This window comes from Balaenoptera physalus, assembly GCF_965194825.1.
Source record: "Balaenoptera physalus genome assembly, chromosome: 7".
NCBI lineage: Eukaryota > Metazoa > Chordata > Mammalia > Artiodactyla > Balaenopteridae > Balaenoptera > Balaenoptera physalus.
In genome coordinates this window covers 14,112,645-14,138,698 of record NC_138886.1, presented here as the reverse complement: position 1 = coordinate 14,138,698, position 26,054 = coordinate 14,112,645, and the positions used below count along the sequence as shown (strand labels likewise).

The 26,054-nt window shown below is 36.6% G+C and overlaps 1 protein-coding gene across 3 annotated transcripts in view; it reads right to left on the bottom strand.

Moving 5' to 3' along the window:
- Window positions 1-3,483: 3,483 nt before the first annotated feature.
- Window positions 3,484-26,054, bottom strand: part of MEGF9 (multiple EGF like domains 9) — an 84,312-nt gene continuing 61,741 nt past the window's right edge. Inside the window, exons 3-7 of one of the 3 annotated variants that reach the window (XR_014265992.1) lie at window positions 19,971-20,110; window positions 11,501-11,644; window positions 10,358-10,627; window positions 7,642-8,228; window positions 3,484-3,994 (exon numbers count right to left, since the gene is read on the bottom strand). Coding sequence is in view for 2 of the 3 variants with exons in the window: in XM_082470436.1 (XP_082326562.1) it covers window positions 7,777-8,228; window positions 10,358-10,627; window positions 11,501-11,644; window positions 19,971-20,110 (1,006 nt within the window). In the remaining variant the exon portion in view is untranslated. Of the gene's footprint in view, window positions 8,229-10,357; window positions 10,628-11,500; window positions 11,645-19,970; window positions 20,111-26,054 lie in introns of all 3 variants that reach the window. The other 2 variants (XM_082470436.1, XM_082470437.1) reach the window with 2 other exon arrangements.

Sequence of the window (26,054 nt, the reverse complement as noted above, 5' to 3'; positions counted from 1 at the left end):
AGGTCAAGTTGGTGACAAGTACTCTGTATCCTTACTACTCTTCTGTCTACTTGTTCTATATGTTATTGAGAGAAGGGTTGCAATCTCCAACTGTAATTGTGCTTTTTCCTATTTCCCTTTTCAGTACTATCAGTTTTTGCTTCATGTGTACTGAAGCTCTGTTCTTAAGTGCATAAATATTTAGGATTTTTATACCCTCCTGATGAATTTATTCTTTTAGCATTATGAAATAAAATGTAGTGGATTTGCTTTGTTTCTTTAGTACAGATATCACCAAGTTATGATATTTCCATCTAAACATTTTCTGTATATGCATTTTTTCAAGAGTTGAAATCATGTGTATCCATCAGTTTTTATCCTATTAAAAATTTTCACCATGTTACATAAATATCAGAGTATACGTGTATGTGTGTATACACACACAGTGTTTAAAAAGAATACAATGAAAACCCATGTACACACACACTACTTAAGAAAGAATATTACCAATACCTTTGGAGTCATCTGTGCATGCCCCTCTCCCTTCCAAGGTTATCTTTACTTTTGTATTAATCATTCGTTTTCCTTTACAGTTTTCCCACATAATGTATTTTTAAACAACATATTCCATTTCCCATTTTTGGCCATTATATAAAAGAAATTATATTGTATATATTCTATGACTAGCTTTCTTTGCATGACATTATGTTTTGAGACTCATCCATGATGTATATAGCTGTACTTCATTCATTCATTTTCAACTACTGTATAAATTCTGTTCAGAGTATATGGATAGACCACAATTTATCCATTCTTCTACTGACAAACAATTGGGATATTTCCAGTTATTTTGCTGTAACAAATGATACTGCAATGAAGAGTTTGAAACGCAGGTCCTGGTACACATACATAAGAGCTTCTCTAAACTGTATACCAGAAGTAGAATTGCATGCACATTTTCAAAATATTCTATTTTTTTCACTTAATTTTAATTCTGTTTTTAATCATTCTTCCTTAGTCTTTTTTTTTTATAAATTTATTTATTTATTTGTTTATTTTTGGCTGTGTTGGGTCTGTTGCTGCATGCAGGCTTTCTCTAGTTGCGGCAGGCGGGGGCTACTCTTTGTTGTGGTGCACGGGCTTCTCATTGCGGTGGCTTCTCTTGTTGCGGAGCACGTTGCTCTAGGCACGCGGGCTTCAGTAGTTGTGGCTTGCAGGCTTCAGTAGTTGTGGCTTGCAGGCTCTAGAGCTCAGGTTCAGTAGTTGTGGCGCACGGGCTTAACTGCTCCGCAGCATGTGGGATCTTCCCGGACCAGGGATCAAACCCACGTCCCCTGCATTGGCATGCGGATTCTTAACCACTGCACCATGAGAGAAGCCCCATTCATCCTTATTATTAATGACAGTATGTTAATTCAGCAGGTGTATGCACTAAGCCATGTCTCTGTTGTTGAACATCTAGAGTTTGTCTCCATTTTTTTGAACTTTATACACGACTCTGGGGGAAAAAAAAATTTTTTTTGCCACAGAAGTCTCTGCTTTTTAGGTCATTTCCTTATGAGAGATTCCAGAAGTGGATTTCTTGAATCAAGGCTGTACCAATTTACATTCAGTGGGAGAGGGGATTATTGCTGAAATACATAAAGTAATCCCCATCCCAATAGCTGTTAATCCTTTCGGGATCATAGATCCTTTAGATACTGTGATTAAGGGTATGGACCTTTTCTCCAGGAAAAAAAACCACACACAAATTGTTTATATTCACAAGTAAGCATACAATCTCAAGAGTTTCTCAGACCCTCTGAACCCTGTATGCTGACATCTCTATTAAATAAGAAACATTGTCTTACCCACTGAATATAAAATTTCTTATAATACCTCACCAAATAAGTTCACAGACCAACTGTTGTATCTGTCAAACACTTTTTGTTTTAAACCACCATTTACTGAGTACCCATAACATGCCAGCACTGTGCCAGATACAAGAGACAGAAGAGGAAATGCTCCTGGCTTCAAGGAATGCAGTCTACTGAGGAAGACATAATATAACAAGTATTTGTAATAAAATATGTGCAATAAGAGAGGTCTTCATTAGGCAAATGGAGATATAAATTAAGGACTTATCAACCTTCTTTTATCAAGGGTTTGCAAAGAATGAATAAACATTCTCAAGGATGTTATAGATAGAAGAAACAGTACCAGCAAAGGGAGAAAGACATCATATAACCTGGCATATACAGGAAATTATACATGAGTTTATACAGTTGGGTTAGAATGGTAGTGAGCATAAGGAAGGGCGAAGACTCTTCCTTATTTGGAGCAGAGATTAAGAAAAACCTATTGACATTACAGGACTTTAGCAACTGGTCTGACAACACAAAGGAAACCACAAAAGAAGATCTCCTCCCAAACACTTCCTTTATTACCCAAACCTACTCATATTACATACAAAGAAAACATTTTGCCTGTTTTCTCTGCAACTGTCTGAAGTTCAGTGTTCAACACACAACATGTGTATTCTTCTTTTTTAAATTTATTTATTTTATTTATTTATTTTTGGCTGCATTGGGTCTTCGTTGCTCTGCGCAGGCTTCCTCTAGTTGCGGAGAGCGGGGGCTACTCTTTGTTGCGGTGCGCGGGCTTCTCCCTGAGGTGGCTTCTCTTGTTGTGGAGCATGGGCTCTAGAGCACAGGCTCAGTTAGTTGTGGCACATGGGCTCGGTAGTTGTGGCTCGTGGGCTCTAGAGCGCAGGCTCAGTAGTTGTGGCACACGGGCTTAGTTGCTCCGCGGCATGTGGGATCTTCCCAGACCAGGGACCGAACCCGTGTCCCCTGCATTGGCAGGCGGACTCTCAATCACTGCGCCACCAGGGAAGCCCCAAAAACAGGATTTTAAAGTTCAAATATCAACCAGCTGAAGCTGAATAAACCAACTGAAGTTTATAAAGCTCTCAGGACAAAGGCCTGACTTATTTTTTCTTCTTTTTCAGGGTACCCCTTGGATCTCTAGATGGCATCCTTTGAGCTTTGTCAAAATAGAGGATCTCCAAGGGTACCTCAAAAGAGTAAAACGATGTATTCTCATTACAGGTTATCTAACAGACACATAGAACATGGTTCCCTTCATATTCTAAAGAAAGGACATTTTTTACATGCATGAAAAAGAAATCCAAAAGGAGCAAGTTTTTTCTGTAATATTTTCATGGAAAACCCAATGGATCTCATTGGAGTCAAGTAAAAGCACAAACAAGAATATATGTTAATATATGCTTTTTTCTCAGGGTGTTTTGTTTTGTTCTGAGAGGGGGGAATCTTCTTCGTGTGGCATTTCTTTTCCTAAGTGGAAAACATTCTTTAAAGGAACTTCTTAAAACACAAAGCATGGTCAGTAAATGAAGGGTTCAAAGACTTTCACGAAGTGGTTTGAAAATAAGTAATCTGTGACGTATATTAAAAGACTTCCAAAAACTCTGACCACATAAAAAAGTAAAACAACAAATCTACAATAGGTACAAATTATATACATTTATTTTTTAATAATTTTAAATAACACTCTTGTATAAATTCTTTCATATTTTCAAATCATACACAAATTTAGAAATGCATCATGAAGCCTAGTACAGCATACGCATGAGACATGTTTTTAAAATTTGTGTTAGAATTTTAGTGACATAAATACAAGTTTAATGTTTCAGAAACACTCCCCAATTGCTTGGGCTTAAATTTAACGTAGTACAGAGTGCTTGTGCCTAGCATGAAAACGTCACTGTAAATCAGTTAGCTCTTGGACTAGTGCAGACCTAAAGCCCGGGCTCACGTTCTAGGGCTGCTGGTTCAGTTACTGCGTATGCATGATAAGTAAGAAAGGTTCCCAATGGCCTTTGAAAAAGCATCATTCATCCACTGACATTGTGATGATCCAGAACTGTTCTAGTCCATGTGACGTCATTTGACTTCTTCCGCTGAATCAGTGTGTTCTTCCTGCTTCTCCCCTTGGCATAATCACTGGCTCGGGGCTGAAGGGAAAACTTGCATTAACCTTCTGTTACTCCCCTGCACACACCAAACTCATTTTAGCTTCCAAATTCCTATCAAGATGATCATAATAGACCAAAGCTTCTTCGTGGATGAGGCCAGAAATGCCTTCTTTGCTCTAACAGATTACATTGGGTTGCTTTTTACTTCTCTGACATTTCTGTCAGAGAGCTTTCCTTGACATATATAAATTCAACTCCTTCCCACATACCTCAAAATACAAGAACCAGGGAATGTTCATTATAAGTGGTGCTATGTTCACCATATGTGCTACAGAAAATACACGACCAAGGTGAATGATTTAATAACCCAGTCCAAACAGAGGCTGTCAGGAAGAAGTACTGTTGCTTCAGCTCTCTGGCTCCAAAATAGCACAAGAAGGACTAAGTGTCCTCAAGGCACTCAGCTGACCAAAATGAACTAGTGGGTCAGTGAGTATTGCTTTAGTGGCCAATTTTCTGGGAATATTGGGGCTAGAGAGTAGACATATAATTTGATGCTTCCACAAATCCTCTCCCCCCAAATCTCTCTCCTCCCATTCCACATCTGCTCTGTTCTCCTCTCTTAAAATTCAGGTATCCCTAAGAGTAACACAGTAGGTCCATAGGACCTTAGTACAAATGAGGTTTAGTTTTTATTATCATTTTTCTCTATAACTGGAGAAATTCCATTAGAAGAGACCTCTGGGAGGTAGAGGATGGAGGGAGGGAGGGAGGGAGGGAGGGGAAAGTAAGGGAGGACAGACATACTTAACAACACTACCGAGGGCATCTGTCAGAAATGCGGAAGGGCTTACTAAAACGAATTAATGAAGATAAAAGTATCACTTAATAGCAGTATCTGTCATTCATCAATAAGATTCATACTAGTCTTATGTCATTTGAAAATAAACACATTCCTAATCCTTAGACAAAAATTCTTCCAATATTAGTCTTTCTAAAGGACGTATGGGATCCTGGTGCTAAACGCCATAGTTCACGGAGATCATGCCTTTAGAGAAATGACTATTGTGCAATGTATTCCATACTGGTTTCCTAGTCTGATTTTGGTTGTAGATCACTTCATGATTGATTTCATTTTAGAGCAAATTTATTTCCACCAGCAGAAGCATGGGACACTAAAGAATATTATTTAAAACAGATTTTAAGACCTTAATTTTTTCCATCAGGACAAATTGAGAACATGACCTAGGAGCTGTTCATAAATATTTAAAGGTAAACGTTCTTTGTGATTCAGTTTTTGCAATATCTTTTAAAGTGTGTTTCATGGAATCTCTACATGGCCAGAATCCGGACTATTTGGCTTTGGCTCTTAGACCCCAACAAACTCTTTCTTTCTCTGTTCGGTTAACTTCTGTTTAACAAACGCTTATTTCTCACCATCCTCAATCCCTGGCTTGAGGGGGTAGTAATCTGGGGGAAAGGCAGGTATGTCACTTTACACAATTCCTTGGAACTACGCACTGCACAGTCTATACACGCATATGTGGCAGCTGCTGGGGAAATCAGGTTTTCTTTCCCTGCTTGGAAGGATTAGTTCACTTTAATGAAGCACAAACTGGTATTTTTATTTTCTTATCACCAATACTGGCTTCAGCGAGTAATCCTCCTGTGTTCTTTCCACAAAGTCCTTCATGGCTGTATGGCCCTGGATTGTACCTTGTACTTAGAAAAATTAGAAACGTTCACAGATGGGACTCTTCCTCCCAGCCTTCTTGTGTTCATGGCTGGGCAGTTTCTGCACAAGCATATGGTTGAAAGAACATGTGCTTCAGAGTTAGGAGTCCTGATTCCAAGCCTAATAATGACATATTATATAGCTTTGAACAAGACATTTAACCTCACCTATAAAATGGGAACAACAATTACTTCCTCAGGGGCCTATGTTGAGGAACAAAGGACACACATATAGAAAGATGCTTTGCACACTGCAAAGGGCTACAGAGATAGTAACTAATTTTAATGTAATGTAATCTCTACTTTCACGAACAATGGCCAAATATTCGGAGCACCTAAGGTTAATAGAAGCAGGTTACCTGCCTGTGCATCCTCCAGAGCATCGTCTCCAAACCCTGAGAACAACTACAGAGGGATGACCGAATTCCAGGCATTTCTCTGGGGAAGTTAGGCAAAGGTATCAACTTGGATTTCCTAGGTCTAATCTTTGTTTTTTTTTTCTAACCACTTGACAGTTTGCTCTCCTTCCTAATAAATATCTATATTTGACTTCTGGCTGCTTTTCCTGGCTTGCTTAATCTACAATCTGTCAATATCATAATTAGATGAGAGCAAAGGTAGAGAGGGCCTCTAAGAAAAAACTGCGTCTAAAAGCAAGGACTAACTATACCCACTCAACTACAGAGCTACCCTCTAACCAGACAAGAAGAAGATACAAGAACTGTAGCACTGCAGAGAGATGGTACACACCTCATGGCATGTGAGTGACAGGCTACGTTCAAATGTAGGAAGTATTTTGGGGTGGGGGGAGAATATAAATGTTTCACAGGCATGATATTTCACAGGGGATCCCAAGTAATATGATGGCTTTTCTTTTGGAACTAAAATATTTCTAATTCCTTTGGAAGACTATGTTTTACATTAAAAAAAATTCTTTAATGAGGATATGCTCTACATTAATCTATGTAAAATATATAGAGGCTAATGTCTAATTAGGTGAGTAGTTTGGAGAGTGCAGCCTGTGTCCCAGCTTAACAAACACTGTCTTCAAAATCTACTGCTTGAATCTATAGGAAGCCAAGACCATAGAACTCTACTTTTAGATTGAAAAAGGGAAAGAAAAATTAGAAACACCCAACCTCTTATAAATTTCAACAGTGTCCCAAGAGGGACTGAAAACGACTGGTGCTCACCACAGTCCCAGCTCTAGCAATACTGCCATCTATGTTACAGTCTTTTAAGCCCGTATTTTCTTTTTACAACTCCATTAACTGCTGTACAAATAAATTCTAGATGATAAAATATGACATGATTTTTTTTACAAATAGATACAAATACAATGCTGACCAGATATTCTACATCAACTATATACACCTTATTTCTCCAGAGGCAGGAATATTCTTATTTTTAGACAACTTATCATTTACACTGAGACCCTAAGGAGGACCGTCAGCTTCCTGCTCCCAGATGTTGCCTTCCTCTCTCTACCATTAGAAGCTTATCCTGTGCTTTAATCTTATCATTGAGCAAGAATTCTGGAAGGAAAAATCAAACCCTTCTAAAGATCTTCTTGGGACTTTTCTGCCCCTATTCTGGAAATAATCAAGGTTGTTTATTGTGATACAGCCCCAACATCAGCTTTTCCTCAATGAATATCACCCCTGACCCCTCCTTTAAAAAAATGTGTTTCAGGAATGGAGATGAAGTCTTCTGGTAGTCCTTTCCCCCTCCACATCCATCATCCTGTTTCCGCTGGTCTGATAAACACTTCCCCAGGAGTCTATTTGGAGGTCAAAGTGGATTTGGGCTGCACTATGCGGTTCCGCCTTTCTATACTCCCATGTGGTTTGGTACAAAAATATACTTTACTTCAAGTCCTTATTGTCAGTGACTGCTTCAGATCTTCATGGGAAATCTAAGAGTAATAGGCTAAGTACATTATAAATTTGTACCTGAAAATTTCAGATGCACTATATGCCTTTGCTTTCTCATCGCAGTGACTCTGCCCAGGCTTTGTTTGGCCCAGGGGCGGACGCTGTTTTAGTAAGCACTGTGGTCTCACAATCCTGGAGAACAGCTCTAGCTCCTTAGGCTTTATAGTTATGTATTGGTGTCGTCAGGGTCAGTTGCCCATTGGGAGCCACTTCATTGCCATCATCTTCCAACAATCCTGACACATCTGCATTGGGAATGCTGTCATGGTAGCTGCTGAAACTGATATTGTCTTCTTTTAGCTCAATGGTCCAAAAGGGGGCGTTGAGTTTCCGGTTTTGGTACTCCCGGTACATATATACGGCCCCCACAAAACCCATCAGCAGCACCACCACGATGATGATGACTGTCAAAATGATGATGTTAAACTGGGTCCATGATACGTCAGCTAAAGCTGATGTGCTATTTTCAGCAGAGCTTACTGAAAAGATAGTCTGCAGGGTTGTAGGGGTAAATGTACTATTTATAACAGGGGTGGGCACTGATGTGGTCAAAGAGGCATTGGAAACCCAAATGGTAGAACCTTCAGGTGTTGGAACAATAACTTCTGAAAATAAAAACAGAGAATGAAATGTAAAAGACAAAACATCTTGTTTTAAGAAACCATAAAAGAAATACACATGGGAGTGGAAATTGATATGGGATGTTGACATGATACTCTGCTTTAAGGTAATGCAAGTTAAAAATAACTTTTTAAGAAATATCATGAAAAGAATCAGGGTCTAGAAAGCTAGATTATTACATCCACGGCTGTTATCCAAAATGTATAATATCTATGCTAAAATCTTTGGGAAAATTCTAATGTTGGAGTTTTCCAACCTTCTGTACTCTTGAATAGATTCATACAAATTCCTGAAAAGGTAGTAAATATGTCACTAGAGACTTCTAAATCACTTGGTTAAAAGTGATTTAGATAATAATCATTTGAACTAAGATAAGTTCAACATGTCTGATGGCATTTCATAAAGGTAAAATTCTCTTCAATGGAGGCAAAAACAAAATAGGAAAAATTGTATTTCTAGTTACTTCTGAAAAACACAATTTAAATATCCAAAGTTGATATGAGCCAAGACAGAAAACAGCCATTGCAAGCGTAGTGATTCTTCCTTTATGTAGATTATAGCTATTTTATAACTAAGGTACTATACTTTGTACTTTTAATGCAGCATAGCTCAGTAGAAATACCAAAAGCTTTGGAATCAAGTAGAACTGTGTGGCAATAAATAAGTCAGTTAATCTTTTTTTTTTTTTTTAATGCTATTCTTGTCTGCTTACATTCTTTTTATTTATGTATGTATGTATGTATGTATGGCTGTGTTGGGTCTTCGTTTCTGTGCGAGGGCTTTCCCTAGCTGCGGCAAGCGGGGGCCACTCTTCATCGCGGTGCGCGGGCCTCTCACTATCCCGGCCTCTCATTGCCGAGCACAGGCTCCAGACGCGCAGGCTCAGTAATTGTGGCTCACGGGCCCAGCCGCTCCGCGGCATGTGGGATCCTCCCAGACCAGGGCCCGAACCCGCGACCCCCGCACCGGCAGGCAGACTCTCAACCACTGCGCCACCAGGGAAGCCCAAGTCAGTTAATCTTTTTAAAACTGAGGTTCCTCACCAATAAAATGGGAATAATGATATCTACTTTGCAGAGTTCTTGGGAAGGATTAAATTAGATAAGGTACTATATAACATTATCACATTTAATGTTTACAGTGCTTGGCACATAGTAGGCACTCAACAAAATGATTACTATTATCATTACAATTCATCACTACAGTCAGACACATCAATCTATCCTAAAAAGAGGCATGTTTTACATTTCCTAATAACTAATAAGAAAAATCATCACAGCCCTGTCAGCTAAGTATGGACAAGGTATGCCTCCAGTGGGAAAGAGAATTGAGTGACAGGACCTCCAGGCTAATGATAGGGTTCAATCTGAGCTTTTTAGCCTTGATAACAGCAGAATAAGGATATCAAGAAAATGGCAGAAGGATAACCCTTGCCACAGACCAACTGCCTATCAGCCCAGTATTCAGCATCTGTCAGAATATCAAAGAATGGTTTATAGAAGAGCATGGCCTAATCTCTATGACCTAATAAAGCCTGAATATCCCTAATTCAGCCTAAATTTCTAATCATTAATTTTTATCTAAACCCTTACTGAACTTCCCTGTAAGAAACATTTTGCCATATGAATAACTTTTTATTTTAAAAATTGAGGAATATTTTTACTATTTCCTCCATCACACCTGGGAAAACTTAAGCCCAAAGTTAGGACAGAAGTTAGAATAAACCCTTGTTTCTCAGCTGGAACTTCTAACCAGATATAGGTTTCTACTTAAAAAGACCTCTGATGATCACTGGAAGTGATGAGAATACAGGAAGCAAAGGATAAAAGAAATGACAGGACTTTAAAAATATTTTTTAAAAAATAGATGAAGAGAAAATGTGAGAACACTGCAATGACTTTGTCTTGGTCCTCAGATTTCTAGAGTTGACTCTGGAGTCTCAGGAGAGCAACAGGAATAGAAGGAAATCTCTTTAGGCAAATATCTATCAAAATCTATTTCCAGAAAACTTCTCTGGTAGGATTGGAAGCTTTTACAAAGCTAAAAGTAGCTGTCCTGAAATTTTCACTGCTAGGTTTAAATATTAAATTTACAACCTTAGGTGAAGTTTTACCTTTCTTGATGCAATTTCCCTCGAGGTCTTGAACATAACCTTCTAGGCAGTTCTCACACCAAAACCCAGTGGTGTTATGGAGGCAGTTGATGCACTCACCACTCTCAGGCTTACAAATCTTTGGAGTTTTAACTGGGTCCACGTGGCCATGACACTGGCACTCCATACAGATGCTGTCAGAATTGTAATAGCCATTGTCACATTCATTGCAGTTCTGGCCCATGTAACCATCTTTACACCGGACACATTCAGGTTTCAATTCACCCAGTTCTGAAAGAGAGAGAACATCAAAATAATTTAGTAAAATTTCAAGCTACAATTGAAAATGCCAAACTAATACTAGTCCCCCCACCAGAACAGTTTACACACCCTGCCTACTATCTCCTCTCAAACTTAAGAAACACATGGAATTCAAACTAATAATTTACACCTTATTTATTAATTGTCCAGTTTGTTGTGAGAATGATAGGGCCACCCAGAAAATCTATTTAGGTAGAGAAGGAAAGAAGTGTGCCTACATAAAGAATCTGAGTAACTGAGATGGATAGGCACTCAAAATTTTTTTATTCCTTCCTCTTCAGTCATGTCAGATGGAACAAAATACAGTTTTTGTTTGTTTGTTTTAAAGTAGAAGCCTAGTGCTTTTTTTTTTTTTTTTTTTTGGCTGTGTTGGGTCTTCGTTTCTGTGAGGGCTTTCTCTAGTTGCGGCAAGTGGGGGCCACTCTTCATCGCAGTGCGCGGGCCTCTCACTATCGCGGCCTCTCTTGTTGCGGAGCACAGGCTCCAGACGCGCAGGCTCAGTAATTGTGGCTCACGGGCCTAGTTGCTCCGCGGCATGTGGGATCTTCCCAGACCAGGGCTCGAACCCGTGTCCCCTGCATTAGCAGGCAGATTCTCAACCACTGCGCCACCAGGGAAGCCCCAAAATACAGTTTTAACAAAAACTTCCTCATCCCTCCCTCATGTCTCATTTCACATATGTATTTGGATTTGACTGCAAATTCCTAGAAAGGAAAACCTATACTGTTTTTATAACTCCCTTTCACCTACAGCATCTAGAACTTTATCAACACACTTTCTACCTAGTGATAATTGATTCACTGATTTTTCCTCTAAAAATGAAGATTTAGGGAAAGGCCTTACTTATGATACAACTGCCTGTAGATGTCACTGCTGAACAAGGGCAGCGAAGACATTCTTTAGTGGCATCAGGACTCTGATAAAATCCTTCTTTGCATTCTTCACAATGATCCCCTCTGCTATTATTCTGGCAATTTAAACAAGCACCTAAAAGAAGCAAATCATTTCAAGAAGTTAAAGATTTACTCTGAAAGCACAGTAACTTTAAATAGATCATACCTGCAACCAAAAAAACTTAAGAGTTAACCAGAAAAAGTTATCCACCAGAGATTGCACAGAGTTCAGTTTCTACCCCATCTTATTTCTATACTAAACAGGCCTATCAGTTCTGTGTCCCCTACTAGATTGTAAACTCTTTAGGGAAAGGCTAGGTACATGACTAGAGTCGCAATAAGCCCTTGTTGATTGATTGACTACATACCAAAAGCAGGCCAACAATTTGCAAAGAAAAAATAAAAACAACCTAAAGACCTATTAAAAGAATAGATAAATTGTATTATTTTAATAGTTGGGATACTGTAGTTAAATTAGTGAACTACACCATATGTATGAACACACATAAATCCTAAAAACAACGTTGGTTGAAAAAAGCAAATTGTAGAATGATACATAAAGAAGGAGAGTGCTTACTTATTTTGTAAAAATTGATTGATTGAAATAAAAATTTTAAAAACCACACTAAACAATACTAAGCAAATGGATACATAATACTCTAGGCAGATGGATACATACATATGCAGTAAAAACTAAATCCAGACTGAAAGGGTACAGGCAAGTTATATGCTCTGTTTGTCTCTGTAGAGGGAGGGAGAAAAACGAGAGCAGGGAAGAAAACAAAGGAAGAATTCCAACTCTATTTGAAATTTTCTATTTCAAATATGTAACTATAAATATGTATTAATATTAAGCAAAATACCAAAGTGTTAATATTTATTAATTCTTTGTTATATTATTCTCCATATTTTTCTAAGATTTTTTTTTTGATGTGGACCATTTTTAAAGTCTTTATTGAATTTGTTAAAATATTGCTTCTGTTTTTTATGTTTTTGGTTTCCTGGCCCCAAGCCATATGAGATCTTAGCTCCCCAACCAGGGATCAAACCCACACCCCCTGCATTGGAAGGCAAAGTCTTAACCACTGGACCACCAGGGAAGTCCCTCTCCATATGGTTTTATATTTAAAAATTCAAAATAAAAATGAAAACAATTAATAAAGAAAATGAAAAGGAAGGAGGCAAGCAAAGTTATGTGTTCCTTAATGATACTCCTTTGGTTCCCTACTAGTAAGGACATTCTACAGGCACTGAAGCAGCATAACATCTGCAAACAGGAAACAAAAATGTGTAGTGTAATCTACATTCCACAAAGATTCAAGGGGACACTCAGAACTACTATTACAGAAATAAGTGAGTAAACTCGACAAAGAAATCTAGGAAGACAATGAAATTTTTACATGATAAGCTAAATATAGTTCAGTGCGAAAGTATCATAAGTAATTTTATTTGATTTCTTTTCCTTACTAGTGAAATATTTACAAAAAAGGGGAGCGAGAATGAGGCTGTGGAATAAAATGGTCTGACAACTGGAACAAGATTTGAAAAACCAAAAGAATGGAAATTATTAACATACATCTCAAATCTCAATTCTTATGTGATTACAGCAAAGTTCCTTGAAACTTCATGAACTTATTCAGAAAGACATTTTTTTTAAGTTTATTATATGAACACTTAACTCTGAATTAAATCAAATTTGCATGTAAATATCACTTTTAATTATAGAATTTTTTAAGGCCTGATAGTGTTAATGATGTATTTCATATATGTAACAAAGTAGTATATCCTCATACGTTGATAAACACTTAAGGTACTGATTTCTTCGCAGATCTTCTTATATCCTGATCCCTCTTTAGCTATGTACCATTGTGACAATAAAAATAGCTGAAAAATACATACTAGGAAACTGTAGATTTGGGCTCTAAAAATAAAATAAATGTCAAAGTGTTCTGCAGGTTGGAAAAGTCAAAACCTGCTTTATGTGTAAAATCTGTCTACCTGCTCTCCCCCTATTAAAAATGTCCAATGGAAATAATTTTCAAGAAAAATTTCTGATAATGTCCTAAACTTTAATATAAAAATATCTCAAAAATTAATAGTTCTGAAACAGAATAAGGATGCATTCCAATAACACGCCATTTGCAATGTGGCAAGAAAAGGTCTTATTAAAAAACAGTATATATATATATATATATACTTTTAATACTTTGCTCCTACAATGTTACTGGACCTACATGCTTATTATTTTGGGGCTTTCTACTATTCTAGGTAAGACCTTCAAACGTTTGTTGTTGTGCTTATCACAATACAGCTTCACTCTCCTAAACCATTTATATTAGAATATTTAATATTTTTTTCCAGAAGAATTTCTTATTTCAATTTGTTTTACGCGACAAGCCACAATGAGAAATCAATAAGAAAAAATAAGCCTACATGGTAAATATGTTATCTGAAAAGTAAAGGAGGAAACAAGTATAACAATAAAACTCATCAGTTTTTAAAAACTCATCACTCTACATTGCTTTAAAAATAGCATGCATCTGGAACACAGCTATAGAAAAAGAAAATTAATAAATTAAAGACGGTAAGACATAAATACACCAGAATGCTAACAATAGTTGTGAGGGGCAACAGTCCTTTAAGTGTTTTATTCCCCTCTAATTTTTAAATTGTCTCTATTATGAACTTATCACTTTTATTTTTACTATCTTAATTTTTTTCTGATTACAAAATTAATACATTGTAAAATGTATCACATGTATATTGTAAAATATTTCAAAAACTCAAGCAATTTTAAAACATTTCATGTACAAAATTGAAGATTGATTTTTACAATAAAAATAAAGATCATAACTTTTAAAGTCCATATAGAGCAGGAACTAATAATATGAATTTGCTTTTCTAACAGCTTACAACTCCTCTTTGGGAGGCAACATAACATAAGAAAAATGGTATGTATTTCATGTCAGATATGAGTTCCATTCTCAGCTGAACCTCTTACAGCTATGTGACCTTCAGCAAATAGCTTCTCTGAGTTTCACTTTTTTAATATGTAAAATGGGATAATAATTCCTTGCCCAATGATTTAATGTAATGTAAACATTTCAGAGGGTATATGTAAATATTCCATAGGATATAATGCTTCAAATTCCTCATCTACAAACTAGGAAAGCTGAACTAGATGAGATCTAAGTTCCCTTTAAAATCTGAAATTTAAGAATCTTTCTTTTATGATAAATGACATATAAAAATTAGGTGAAGTGTAACTTTGTTCATTATGCTCTGCCTGGAACCTCCCAAATATAACAATACTGCCTTAAAATTCACATTTTCTTTGCTGAAAGATGGCCAAAGGAGCAAATCCAAAAAAAAGAATAAGTGTTTCCTGAAGATGATCTCATGCTCCTTGGCTAAGCATCAAAAAAATCTGGTGGTGGTAACCAAGAAAATAACTGGTCAAAGAAAAGAATGTAGGGTTCTTTTCCAACCAAATTCAGTGACAAAGCTTTGAAAGCATAAATCGCCACCTGTAAAAAGCCTTTTCCTTATTTATTTCATTACCTCTAATTCACATATAAACCTGTCAGAAATGCAGCAAGGTACTTTGTTATAAAAAGAAATGCCTAATCTTCTCTATGCAACAGAAGACAAACTTCAACCTGTTAAACAGAAAGAAGGCCAGCCTAAGCAAACAAGGGAGAGGGTAACAGAAGATAAGGTCAGAGAGAAAGGCAGAGGCCAAAAAAATGTAGTCATGGAAGGAAGTTTGAATTTTATTCCAAGAGGGATAGGAAGACTTTGGAGGGTCTGAGCATGGGAACGACATGATTTGGTTTTACATTTTTAAAAGATCACACTGGTTGTTATGTGAGAATGGACTGTGGTGGGGTGGGGTTCAGAGGATGAGAGGACAAGAGAGAAGGCAGAATGGTCAGATGAGAGCATGTCAAAGTAGTTCAGAGAGATGACAGCTGCTTAGACAAGGATGATAGCAAAGAAGGTCATGTTGAATGTCAGGCTGACAGAACTTGCTGACGGACTGGATCTGCAGTAAGGAAAAGAAGCAAATGTGACTCCTATGGTGCCAGTCACCAAAATGAAGGACACTAGAACACTAGGAGTAAAGCGGGCTTAGCTTATATAGTAAAATGAGAAGTTGTTTTGGATGTGTTAAGGCTACCTTGCCACTTAGAGCAGCGGTCCCCAACCTTTTGGCACCAGGGACTGGTTTCATGGAAGACAGTTTTGCCATGGACGGGGGTGGGGGGGGTGGGGGGATGGTTCAGGCGGTAATGTGAGCGATGGGGAGCGATGGGGAGCGGCAGACGAAGCTTCACTTGCTCGTCCGCCGCTCACCTCCTGCTGTGCGGCCTGGTTCCTAACAGGCGGCGGACTGGTACCGGTCCACGGCCCGGGGGTTGGGGATCCCTGACTTAGAGCATTCAAATGAAGATGTCAAGTGCACTGTTAGACCTTTGAGTGTAGAGATCAAGGGAGAAATGTAAATCTGGTAATTAGCTCATTTGTAGATGGCATTTAAATTAAATCCAAGGGACTGAATGAGATCATTTAGGGAGAGTATAAATGCAGAAGACAAATGTGTCAAGACAAACAAACCTCTGAGGCACTCCAGTGCTTATAGGTGAAAAGAAGAAGATCTAGCAGAGCTGACTGAGGAGGGAAAAAAAAAAAAAAAACAGGAAAGTGTGATATCTTAAAGTGAAGAAAGTCACTGAGGAATGAAGGATGAAGGAGTGGTCAACTCAGTCAAGCTACTGACCAGTCAAGGTACTCACCATGAGACACTATGAATACACAAAGTCGCCTTAAATTCTTAAAAAGAAGTACTCTATGTGAACATAAAGTTTTAGCTTAAAAATGACAGTCCCTCCCACCTCCATTTTAAGGGAAGTCTGTGTTCAATAAAGAAAATCTAGAAAAATACAGGAGAATAGAAACAAGATAAAAATCACCCAAAGAAAGCTGTTATTAAGATTTTGAATACTTCTCCTTGCATCTCTCCTTATATAGAGAAGTTTGGGTTTTGCTTTTTAAATAGTCTAAACATATGGCACATGTCGTTGTATACCCTGCTTCTTTCACTCTCTCATGTCGTTATATTTCATTCTTTAAAACATTTTCATGGCAACATAACAATAGTTGCCATTTATTGACTGCTTGTAATTAGCCAGGCACTGTATAAACATATTGCATTGAATCTTCACAACATCCCATTAGGCAGTTACTGTTATAATCCCAAATTTCTAAGTGAAAAAACAAGGCTAAGTAATTTGTACAAGGTAAGTCAAGATTTCACTTTCTGTGCTCTTATCATGTATTGCCTAGATAACATAATTTGCTTCATTCCCCGCTGTTAGAAATAGAGTTGTCTTATTTTTTAGAATTATAACTGCCACTGTGGTGAGCATCTTTGAACATAAAGCTTTTTATGAATTTCAAATTATTTCCTAAGAATTGATTCCTGGAAACAGAATTACTGGATCAGGGAAATATTTTTAAGACATATTGCTTTCCAAAATATTTTTCTCAATATATTGTATCATGAAAAGGTTACTTTAAAAATCTACTTCAATCTAAAACACAAGGTATAGATAAAGACTAGGCGGGTGGGGGAAATAAGAACTGCAAAAACACAGTAAGTGGCCACCAGAGGGCAACCGTATCACAACACTGTTGAAAAAAAAATCTTTTCAAAATTTGAGACAAAAGGAAAGACTGATTTTATATTAAGCTGGCAGTTTTATATTAAGTGTTTGCACTCTTTCACATTAGATTCCACTTCTATTATATTTCCAAACAGAGAAACCATTTATTTCTTATTACTAGCTGCTTTAGAAATCATAACCATGAAAAGGATTTCTTTTGCCTTAAATTATCTCCTGAGCAAAAACAGGTTGGGATTTATGTGACACTAAAGAAAGCTACCTCGCTGCTGCAAGGAAAATTAGAAATGAGAACCAGCAATGTAGACTGCTTCCTGGTACCATAAACGACCTAGGGAGCAGTTTAAATCAACTCAGCATGATGAAGCATTTCTGTCGTTCTGTAGGATTGAAACTCATCTTTGCTCTGTAAGTTTCTCCATTCATTTGTTCATTTATTCAACAAAAATGTAGCAAACACTTACTATGTGCAAATATCTTTGCTAAATATTGTATAAAATGGTGAACAAAACTGGTATGAAACTTACAATGTAGTGAATAAACCATATATGACTCATAATCACAAATAAATATATAATTACAAACTGTGATATGTGCTATGAAAAAGATACAAGTGTATATGAGAGTGTGTAATTGGGAATTATCATTTAGCCTGGAGCATGAACTGCTTTCTAATGAAGTCACTTTTAACTGAAGGCCTGAAGGAAGGATATGGTTTAATAAGGCAAAGCGGCCAGGGGTGGGGGTACAGGTATATTAGAAAGACCATTCTAGGCAGAGGAAAGATCATGTATGAGAATCTTGGGACAGGGGAACATAACACGTGTTAGGAGTAGAAGCCAGTATGACTGGATCACAAAGAGTAAAGAAAAAGAATAGCACAAAATAGAACTGGCAAGTAGGCAGGGACCAGATCACATAATTGAAAAAAAAAAAACACAATTTCTTCTAAATCAATTTGTTTCACCACAGACTACAGGATTAGAATGAAGAATAAGATTTCAACACATTTTTCCAGGGTACTTTCTTTTCAAATATTCTGCTACCTTGGTCTCATAAAAACACTTGTACTTGTCAGACTAGTATGTTCTGATTTTTTTTGTTGGGGAAAAAAAGATTTCCAAGGAAGTATCTCTAATCCTTACACTCAGGAAAACTGAAGAGCAGAAAAGTTAATTGTCTTTAGTTTTAAACAGTTTAACTAAGTTTGCCTAGATGTGGTTTTCTTTGCTTTTATACTGCCTACGGTTTGCTGAGCTGTTTGAATCTGTGGGTTGACGTCTTTCATTAATTTGGAAAACTCTTGGACATTATCTCTTTAGATATTTGCTTCTGTCCCAATATCTCTCCCCTTTCTTTCTGAGCCTTCAGGTACATTTATGTGAGACCTTTTGGCTATTTCCCACATGTCTTTCCTGCTCTGTTCTTTACATTGCATTCTTTTCCTCCATGCTGCAGTGTGGATATTTCAAATTGAGCTGTATTTAAATCTACTAACCTTGTCTTCACTGTATACAATGGTATATAACCTTGTCTTCACAGTATATACTGTATACTGCTGTTAAGTCCATGCAATGAGGTATTAATTTCAGACATATTTTTCAGTTCTAGATTATTCTTTTGATTATTTTTTATAGATTCCAAATCTCTTGAAATTTTGCCTCTTTTCACCTATTTTGTCTGTTTTTTCCTCTATTTTCTTAAAATATTAATTTTAGTTATTTTAAAGTCATTTTATGCTACCTCTAACACTTGGGTCATCTGTGAGTCTGCTTCCATTGTTTTTCTCTTTATTATTGGTCACATTTTCCTACCTGAGCATTGTCTAGTGTTTTGATTGCCAGACACAATGTATAAAGAACCACAGATGATTCCCCTTTCCTCTGTTAGACAGATACAATGAGAGGATCACCTCAATTCAATCAAAAATTGAGATAGATTGAGGATGGACTGCAATTTTAGTATGAATCAGTTCACCTACGGTTCATTACTACTTCTTGGTCATGACCCTCTAAGGCTTTTGACTGAAAACCTAGCAGGCATGTGTCTCCTCAGCTCTGAAAGACTGCAACAGATTAGTACTTCCCTTAAGTAATGTGAGCCTAAGTCCCACTCCACACACCTTTGAATCTGGCAAGGTCTTGAGAGAGAGATGGTTGTATGTTGTAGCAGGTCCTCTCTTTCTAAAGAGATTTTTGTCTCCTAAGCACCACAAGACTGAGAAATTTCTTTCTACCTTTTGGAACAGCCTTCCATCTCCTGCACAGTCAGCTTATGTCCTGTGGGAAAATTGGCCTTGTGTTTAGGGCTCCTCTAGTTTCCAATTCATCACGTGAGCCCCAAATGACTGCCAGAAGCTCTTCTTGTATCTCTTTCCTCAAGAAGAATTCTTTTACTTGGACCAAGCCTGCTCCTTAGTCTGTGCCCAGAATCAGCAATGTCCCTTGAAAGGAAAAAGGCTGGTTGATCATCAGCTTACTTAGGAATACCCTGTCTGGAATTTTAGTGCATATAGTTTTCCTTTCTTCCATGGATCTCCAACCAATATGATTTTTGAAATTTATATATCTTTTTTAAGTTGTTGTAGCAGGAGTTTGGCTTGCTATGACCTATTACAGCCTACTTAGAAGAGAAAGACCCTTACAAACTATTTGGGAGAATCAACTCATAGAGGAAGGACTTCAAAGTGAAAAGAACAGTGCACTAATTATATAAAAAGGTAAGGAAAGTGTGTACCTGTGAGGGCATCACAACTGGCAGACCGATTATTGCATTGGCAGGGCAAGCAGCCATTCTTATTAAAGTCATAATATCCATCTTGGCATCTATCACATGAAGAGCCGGTGACACCCACTTTGCACTGACATTTCCCAGAACTGCAAATAAAAGCAAAGACAATGAACAAAAGTAAATAAGTTTGAAAGTTTTGTTGCCTAACATCCCATCATAGATGATCTTAATGTAGAAATAGTTTCAACTAGATTGTGTTCACTAGATGTACTGAGTGATTTTTATTTTGAATTGGAAGTTGAGCAGCTTCATGACTATATTAATTCAATTAACATAGTACTAACACTAATCATTTTTGACAATTTAATCCTCTGCACTTGGGTAGTTTATCATAGATGATAAAGGAACCATGGAGAGTACAAGTCCCTGGTCCTTCAAAATCTTTATTTACTAAAAGCACTGGGGCATAGAACTGGCACTGCTGCTACATCTCATTCCTGAATCATTCCACAGTTCCCTCAGCACCCACACTGCCCAATCTGAAGAAGAAACACCACCCAGCCCTCATGCAATCTAGCTTTTGGCTGAAGAATATGAAGGCCAGGACCTTAATGAATGTGCTGGAAACTCAACATGATTTTCTACATTAGGTCAATGCTTTATTAAAATATTTCTGATAATTAACTGGAATTCACAACTAAGTAAATATGACTATAATGGGGACCTCTATTGGTTTCTGAATTAAATCCATATAAAAATTCTAGATTATCAACCCAAAAAGAACACTAAAAATCTAAAGTAAGAAAAATATTTTATTTAGTATCCCATCTCTTCCTATTAACCTGTTTTCTTAGGTGTCAATTATATCAGTGACATCATCTCTCTCTGATCAGTGAAACTTACATCTTCATTGTAATTTTCACCTCTTCTCTCTCTACCCCATGCTCTTCCAATCACTCCCTCAAATCCAATATATCACCAATTTCGGTCAAATTTTCTTTCAAATTTTCTCTTGTTATTTACTCTATAGTCACCCCTCTTAGAATATTTTTCCTCTTCTTCACCTCTCAAAATTTTTCCTGCTTTCAGGCTCATCTTTTCCCATGAAACTCTTCCCTGACTGGTCGACAGAGATCTTTTGGCCTCCTGACATCACACACTCTATACCATACATTTTATTCCTAATTATGGACTTTTCTATATTCTTTCATATATGTAACTCTTGTTTCTCTAGTTAGATTGGTAAAGACCTTAGGCAAAGGCCATATCATGCAGTTTTTTAAAAGGTTATCTTCAAGACTTAGCACGAGCCTAGGAATAGTGTACTCTAACTATTTTCATGTCATACATCTTACTCGGTAAGTTTGCTGAGTTCAGGGACCATATCTTAGCCATCTTGGTATGCTCAGATTCTAGTATAGTTCCTGGTTTGCTGTAGGCACTTAATATATGCTTGATAAATAAATGCTCAATACACAAATTGAGTTTTAGAGTTAAGCACTGGAAGGGAAAAAGAAAGATGAAAGACTATACTAATTACTAGAGTTCTCAAAACAGCTAAAGTATTTTCTCTTTTTCAACCTTTCTTTATATGCTCATTCTGGACATCAAGTTTTTAGACTTCATCTCAGTAAAATTTTGGCACCAGTCATATTGGATGGGAGACAGTATAAGGTAGAACTGCATTTCAATATAATTATTTTAGAGACTGAGCTCCTAATAATGAGCCCCCATGGGGTTGTTCATTTTAGTTCAGAAGACTAAGCTAAAATTATTAATACTTACACAGCTCTTACACGTCAGTTAAAGTAATCCCCTACTGCTTCCCATATTCCTATTTCTGTAATAAAAATAGAAGTTCTAAATTTGAGTTATTGGAACTTTGGGTTGAACTTTGCAGAATGGAAGTAAAGCAATTTTCAGCTGTGTGTATTCTACTTGTAGCATACAAACCTAAGAATTATTTTTTTAGTTTGAGATGTGCCTCTCTGTTTATCAGCATGCCCTGGGCTAAATAATGAGGCTTCTGCTTTCTATCCTAAAAAACTATTTTGAGCAGCTAGAGTTGAAGTTTACTTCTCTCTCCCACTTACCATGGTTCTTTGCAATATCCCAGGGTATGCCAAAAAGGAGTAGAAAAACAGTTCTACATGGTATATTTTTAAGGCATAACTCAAAACCATTCCAGAAAGGAAAGAAAGCCAGGCTTATGTAAATAATAAATACTTAACATATCTTAAAGCCTTATATCCTGAGAAGTCACCTATCAAACTCTGTATTTCTATCTTAAAGCTGCCTAATATACTTGGTTACGTAATTTCTTGACTTACAAATAACTTTACAGAAAATGTAAAATGGAAGCATCTGAAAGCAGGAGTGATGATGATGATGATAAAAACAATGTCATCATTTATTGAGGGTCGATGTCAATAAATATATATTCTCTCTAATCCTCAAAATAACTCTACAAGGTGGCAGTCACAACCCTCATTTTACTCCTGAGGGAATTCAGAGGGTTAAAGTTACTGTCCACATCTAGTAAAGGCAGGTTTATTTATACAAAGCCAGACTTTCCCACTCTGCTACCGACCCTTTCCTCAGTTTAACTCTGTATTTGTACAGGAAATCTGACTGCCAAATAACCTGATACCCACCTGCGTATCAAGCTTCATTCTGTAGATTCCAAGCACCAAAATTCACCATTTATTTAGGTTCTGACCCCAGTGAGCTGTTTCTGCCTTACCCAGAATAAATCCCAGTCTCTTTTCTCACTGCCAGTAAGTTTCAGGTCTTCCTTAACAAAAGCTGAGAGTTCTTTCTGCTTGAAGAGACTGCAGCCTAACAAAATCCAAGGTTCTCAGAGACACAAGCCCAGATATTTTGATGTTTAGTTAAAACTTAAAGTTTGTATCGATCATACTATAGAAGATGATTATTCTCTTTAAAAATGCAACAGAAATGTACATTTCCAAGTCTCTCAAGTAACTGCAAAAAAGAAAACAACTGAAAAAAAACCCCAAAAGCCCACCTGCATACATATACGCAGTCTTACACCAGAATACCCCAAGGTATTTAAAGATCTAGCAAAGTAAATCTGTATTCGTCAAATATGAAGTTCAGGATTATCTTATGACTCAACAAGAAGGAATCAGTCAACTTAAGTCTCACTATACTGTCAGAAAATTATAAACGATATAATGTACCTTTTGGAGACTGGCCTTAGCCAATTTCCAAGGCTTTGGAAAAAATGTTAATCAAAATATGCTTGCTCCCCATTTCTCTATAGACATTAGGTTATTTGGTATACAAAAGAATAAACAGTTACTTTTAATGACAGTGTCTGCCCAATCCACCATCTATAAGAAAAAGGTATTACCTTGGAATACCTAATCACCTAATAACATCTCATAACCGTAATATAGCCAGTGTTCCCAAAGTAGTTGCTATTCCTGTAAGTGACCTTTCTCTTCATAGTTCTGCTCTAGACACTCGGAAGACTGATTTAAGCAGGCATCTTTCTCCCTGGAGAATATGCTCCTTAGTTCTTCATTAAAAAAAAAAAAAAAAGTGGCTTTATGAATCTTGTTAAGGTGGTTGACTAGTCTAGATACCATGCATCACTTTTCCTGGGTAGATTTTAAAACAGCAAGAAAGGAGGTGTTTTTTCTCTCTTTTAAAAAAAATATAGAATGGAGTGGGGAAGTTTGGTTGTGAGCCTGCAACTAGTAGTGCTTTTCCATCATGTTACTCATGGCCCATGGCCAATTTCTGCATGTATAAGAATTAAATCACTCAGCAAATATAAAGCTTTCCCTGTGTGACTTCTTTTATAGAATAAAGCCTTTACAACACCGCTTTTCATGGTCTCCCTCTGTTAAAGACCGTTGAATGCTTTTTGAAGCAAAGGTCAATGATATAAATGCAATGAAATTTTTAAAAAAAAGAAAAGAAAAAAAAGGCCTGTTAACAGACCACTTGTGCTTATCCATAGGTTTAAAATTAAAGAACCAAAGACTCACATCTTCATATGTGGAGAATAAGGGCACAGAGCTGGATTTTGAAAAGTCAGAAATCTATACTACTGAGATCAACTAGCAAAGAATTTAAGATGGAATTTCCTCATCTGGCATCACTTTTTATAGACATGAGTTAGTTGCTAGTAAAGAACTAATGAAGTATGGATAATTATATCAGAAAGAAGAATATGGAATTATTTATAAAGGAAGCACAAATATTGTGGAACTAAGCTACACTAAGTATAACTAAACATATATTATACATTCTTAAATTATCCCAGACAGAATTATCAGATTTTCTTATGGTGTCAGTGCTTAGTTATAGAATTTATCACACTCACAGGTGTGAACAACTATTACAAGGTTTAAACACTTGAAAATTTCTCTCTTAAAATGTAAACAAAGAATGTATTTTCTGACATGAAGTTACTCGTTTTTCAAAAGGAAATTCAATGGTGTGTCATCTCAAGATATTGTACATATTTATGTCATACAAGTACTAACCAAAATATCATTTTAAAGGTTCTGTTTTAAGATGAGTGGGTGGAGAATCTTCAGAATTTCCATTATTTTACTAGGGTAGGAAGGGTGGAACACAGGAAGGGAGGTATCAGGGTCTATGGAAAATTCATAGCCTGAGGAGACAGAGCTTGGTTCAAATTCCAGCTCTGCTAGTAACTAGCTGGGACTAAGTTCTTATTCTATCTTGGACTCAGTATTCTCATTTGTAAAATGAAGATAATTATACCAAACTTTGTAAAGTCCTTGTGAGGATTAAAGATCACATATGCAGGGTACTTAGCACAGTGTCTGGCACATAATCAATACTCAAAAATGAAAGAAATACAAAGATGATGACAATGGTCCTAGATCTTTAATTTTTTCTGTGAATTGTAAAGAGAATGAGTTAGAATCTCTACTAGGCAAAAACAGACAAGATTATTTACTTTTAAAATTCTGTTAACAAACCTAGAAAAATGGCAAGAATTTATGGGGTAATTACTAGTTTGGAGCAAAAATGTGGCTAGGAAAAGAGAGCACATTATGAACACATGGTAGAAACAGTTTTTGGAAAGAAAATTTAAAAATTGAGAAGGGAAAGAATCAGCAAAATCCTACATTAGGTGGGACCAAAGCCAGCAAGAACTGATATGCTTTTGTACCAACTAGCTAATTGATTTAACTTTTTTCTAAATTGCCAAATGTCTTGACATGTTTTACATTATCAAAAACATTGTCTATTTTCTTCCTAAGATTTACAAGGTATAAATTATGTGCATGGCATACCTTTATATATAATGTTATCAATTTTAATTCAAACAGTCACAGAGTAACTACAAAGGTATAGTTCTAATTAGGGGAAATTAATTTATTCAGAAGCCTTGCTTTTCCTCCTTCCTTCTTCCTCAGACAGCTTACATGTTGGCATTCTGACATGGAAAGAACAAGAAACAGAAAAAGGGAGATAATTAAATGTATCAATTTTCTTCTTCTGCCTCTTTTAATAACTAAAAGCAATTTAGTTTAGGAAGAGACTTAAACTACTAGTTAAAACAGAGTCTGAAATTAGAAAATTGCTGATTGCAAGCTTTCCCAATATATTAAAAATAATATTAAAAGGCAGCTAGCAAAAGTTTTTCTAACCAGAAAAAGCTTTTACATGGGAAAATAAACAACATGAAAAGTTATTAACAATCCTTAATTTCATGTTTGGCTCATGGTTTGTAAAGGTAATGAAAAAAATCGTTTCTCCTTTTTGTGAAAGAAACTCAATAATCAGACATTTTGGCAAAAGACTATTTGCATTTAGTGTTCCTCTGTCTTTCTACCATCATGTAAAAGACCACTATGCAATGAGCAAAGCTCCTTTTCTGGAGGAAAAAAGAAGATAGCTTCATTGTTGAAAACATTGGGCTATTATGCTAAACATTCCTTGTTTTTTCGAGTCTAAAATATGTTTAGAGGAAATTCATATTTGAACAGAAATTCTTAATACTCAAAAAGGGCATTGCCTAAGTGTAAAAATATTTTCTGATAGCTGGTCTTACCAAAATCAAATTTAAAAGTTTATTTG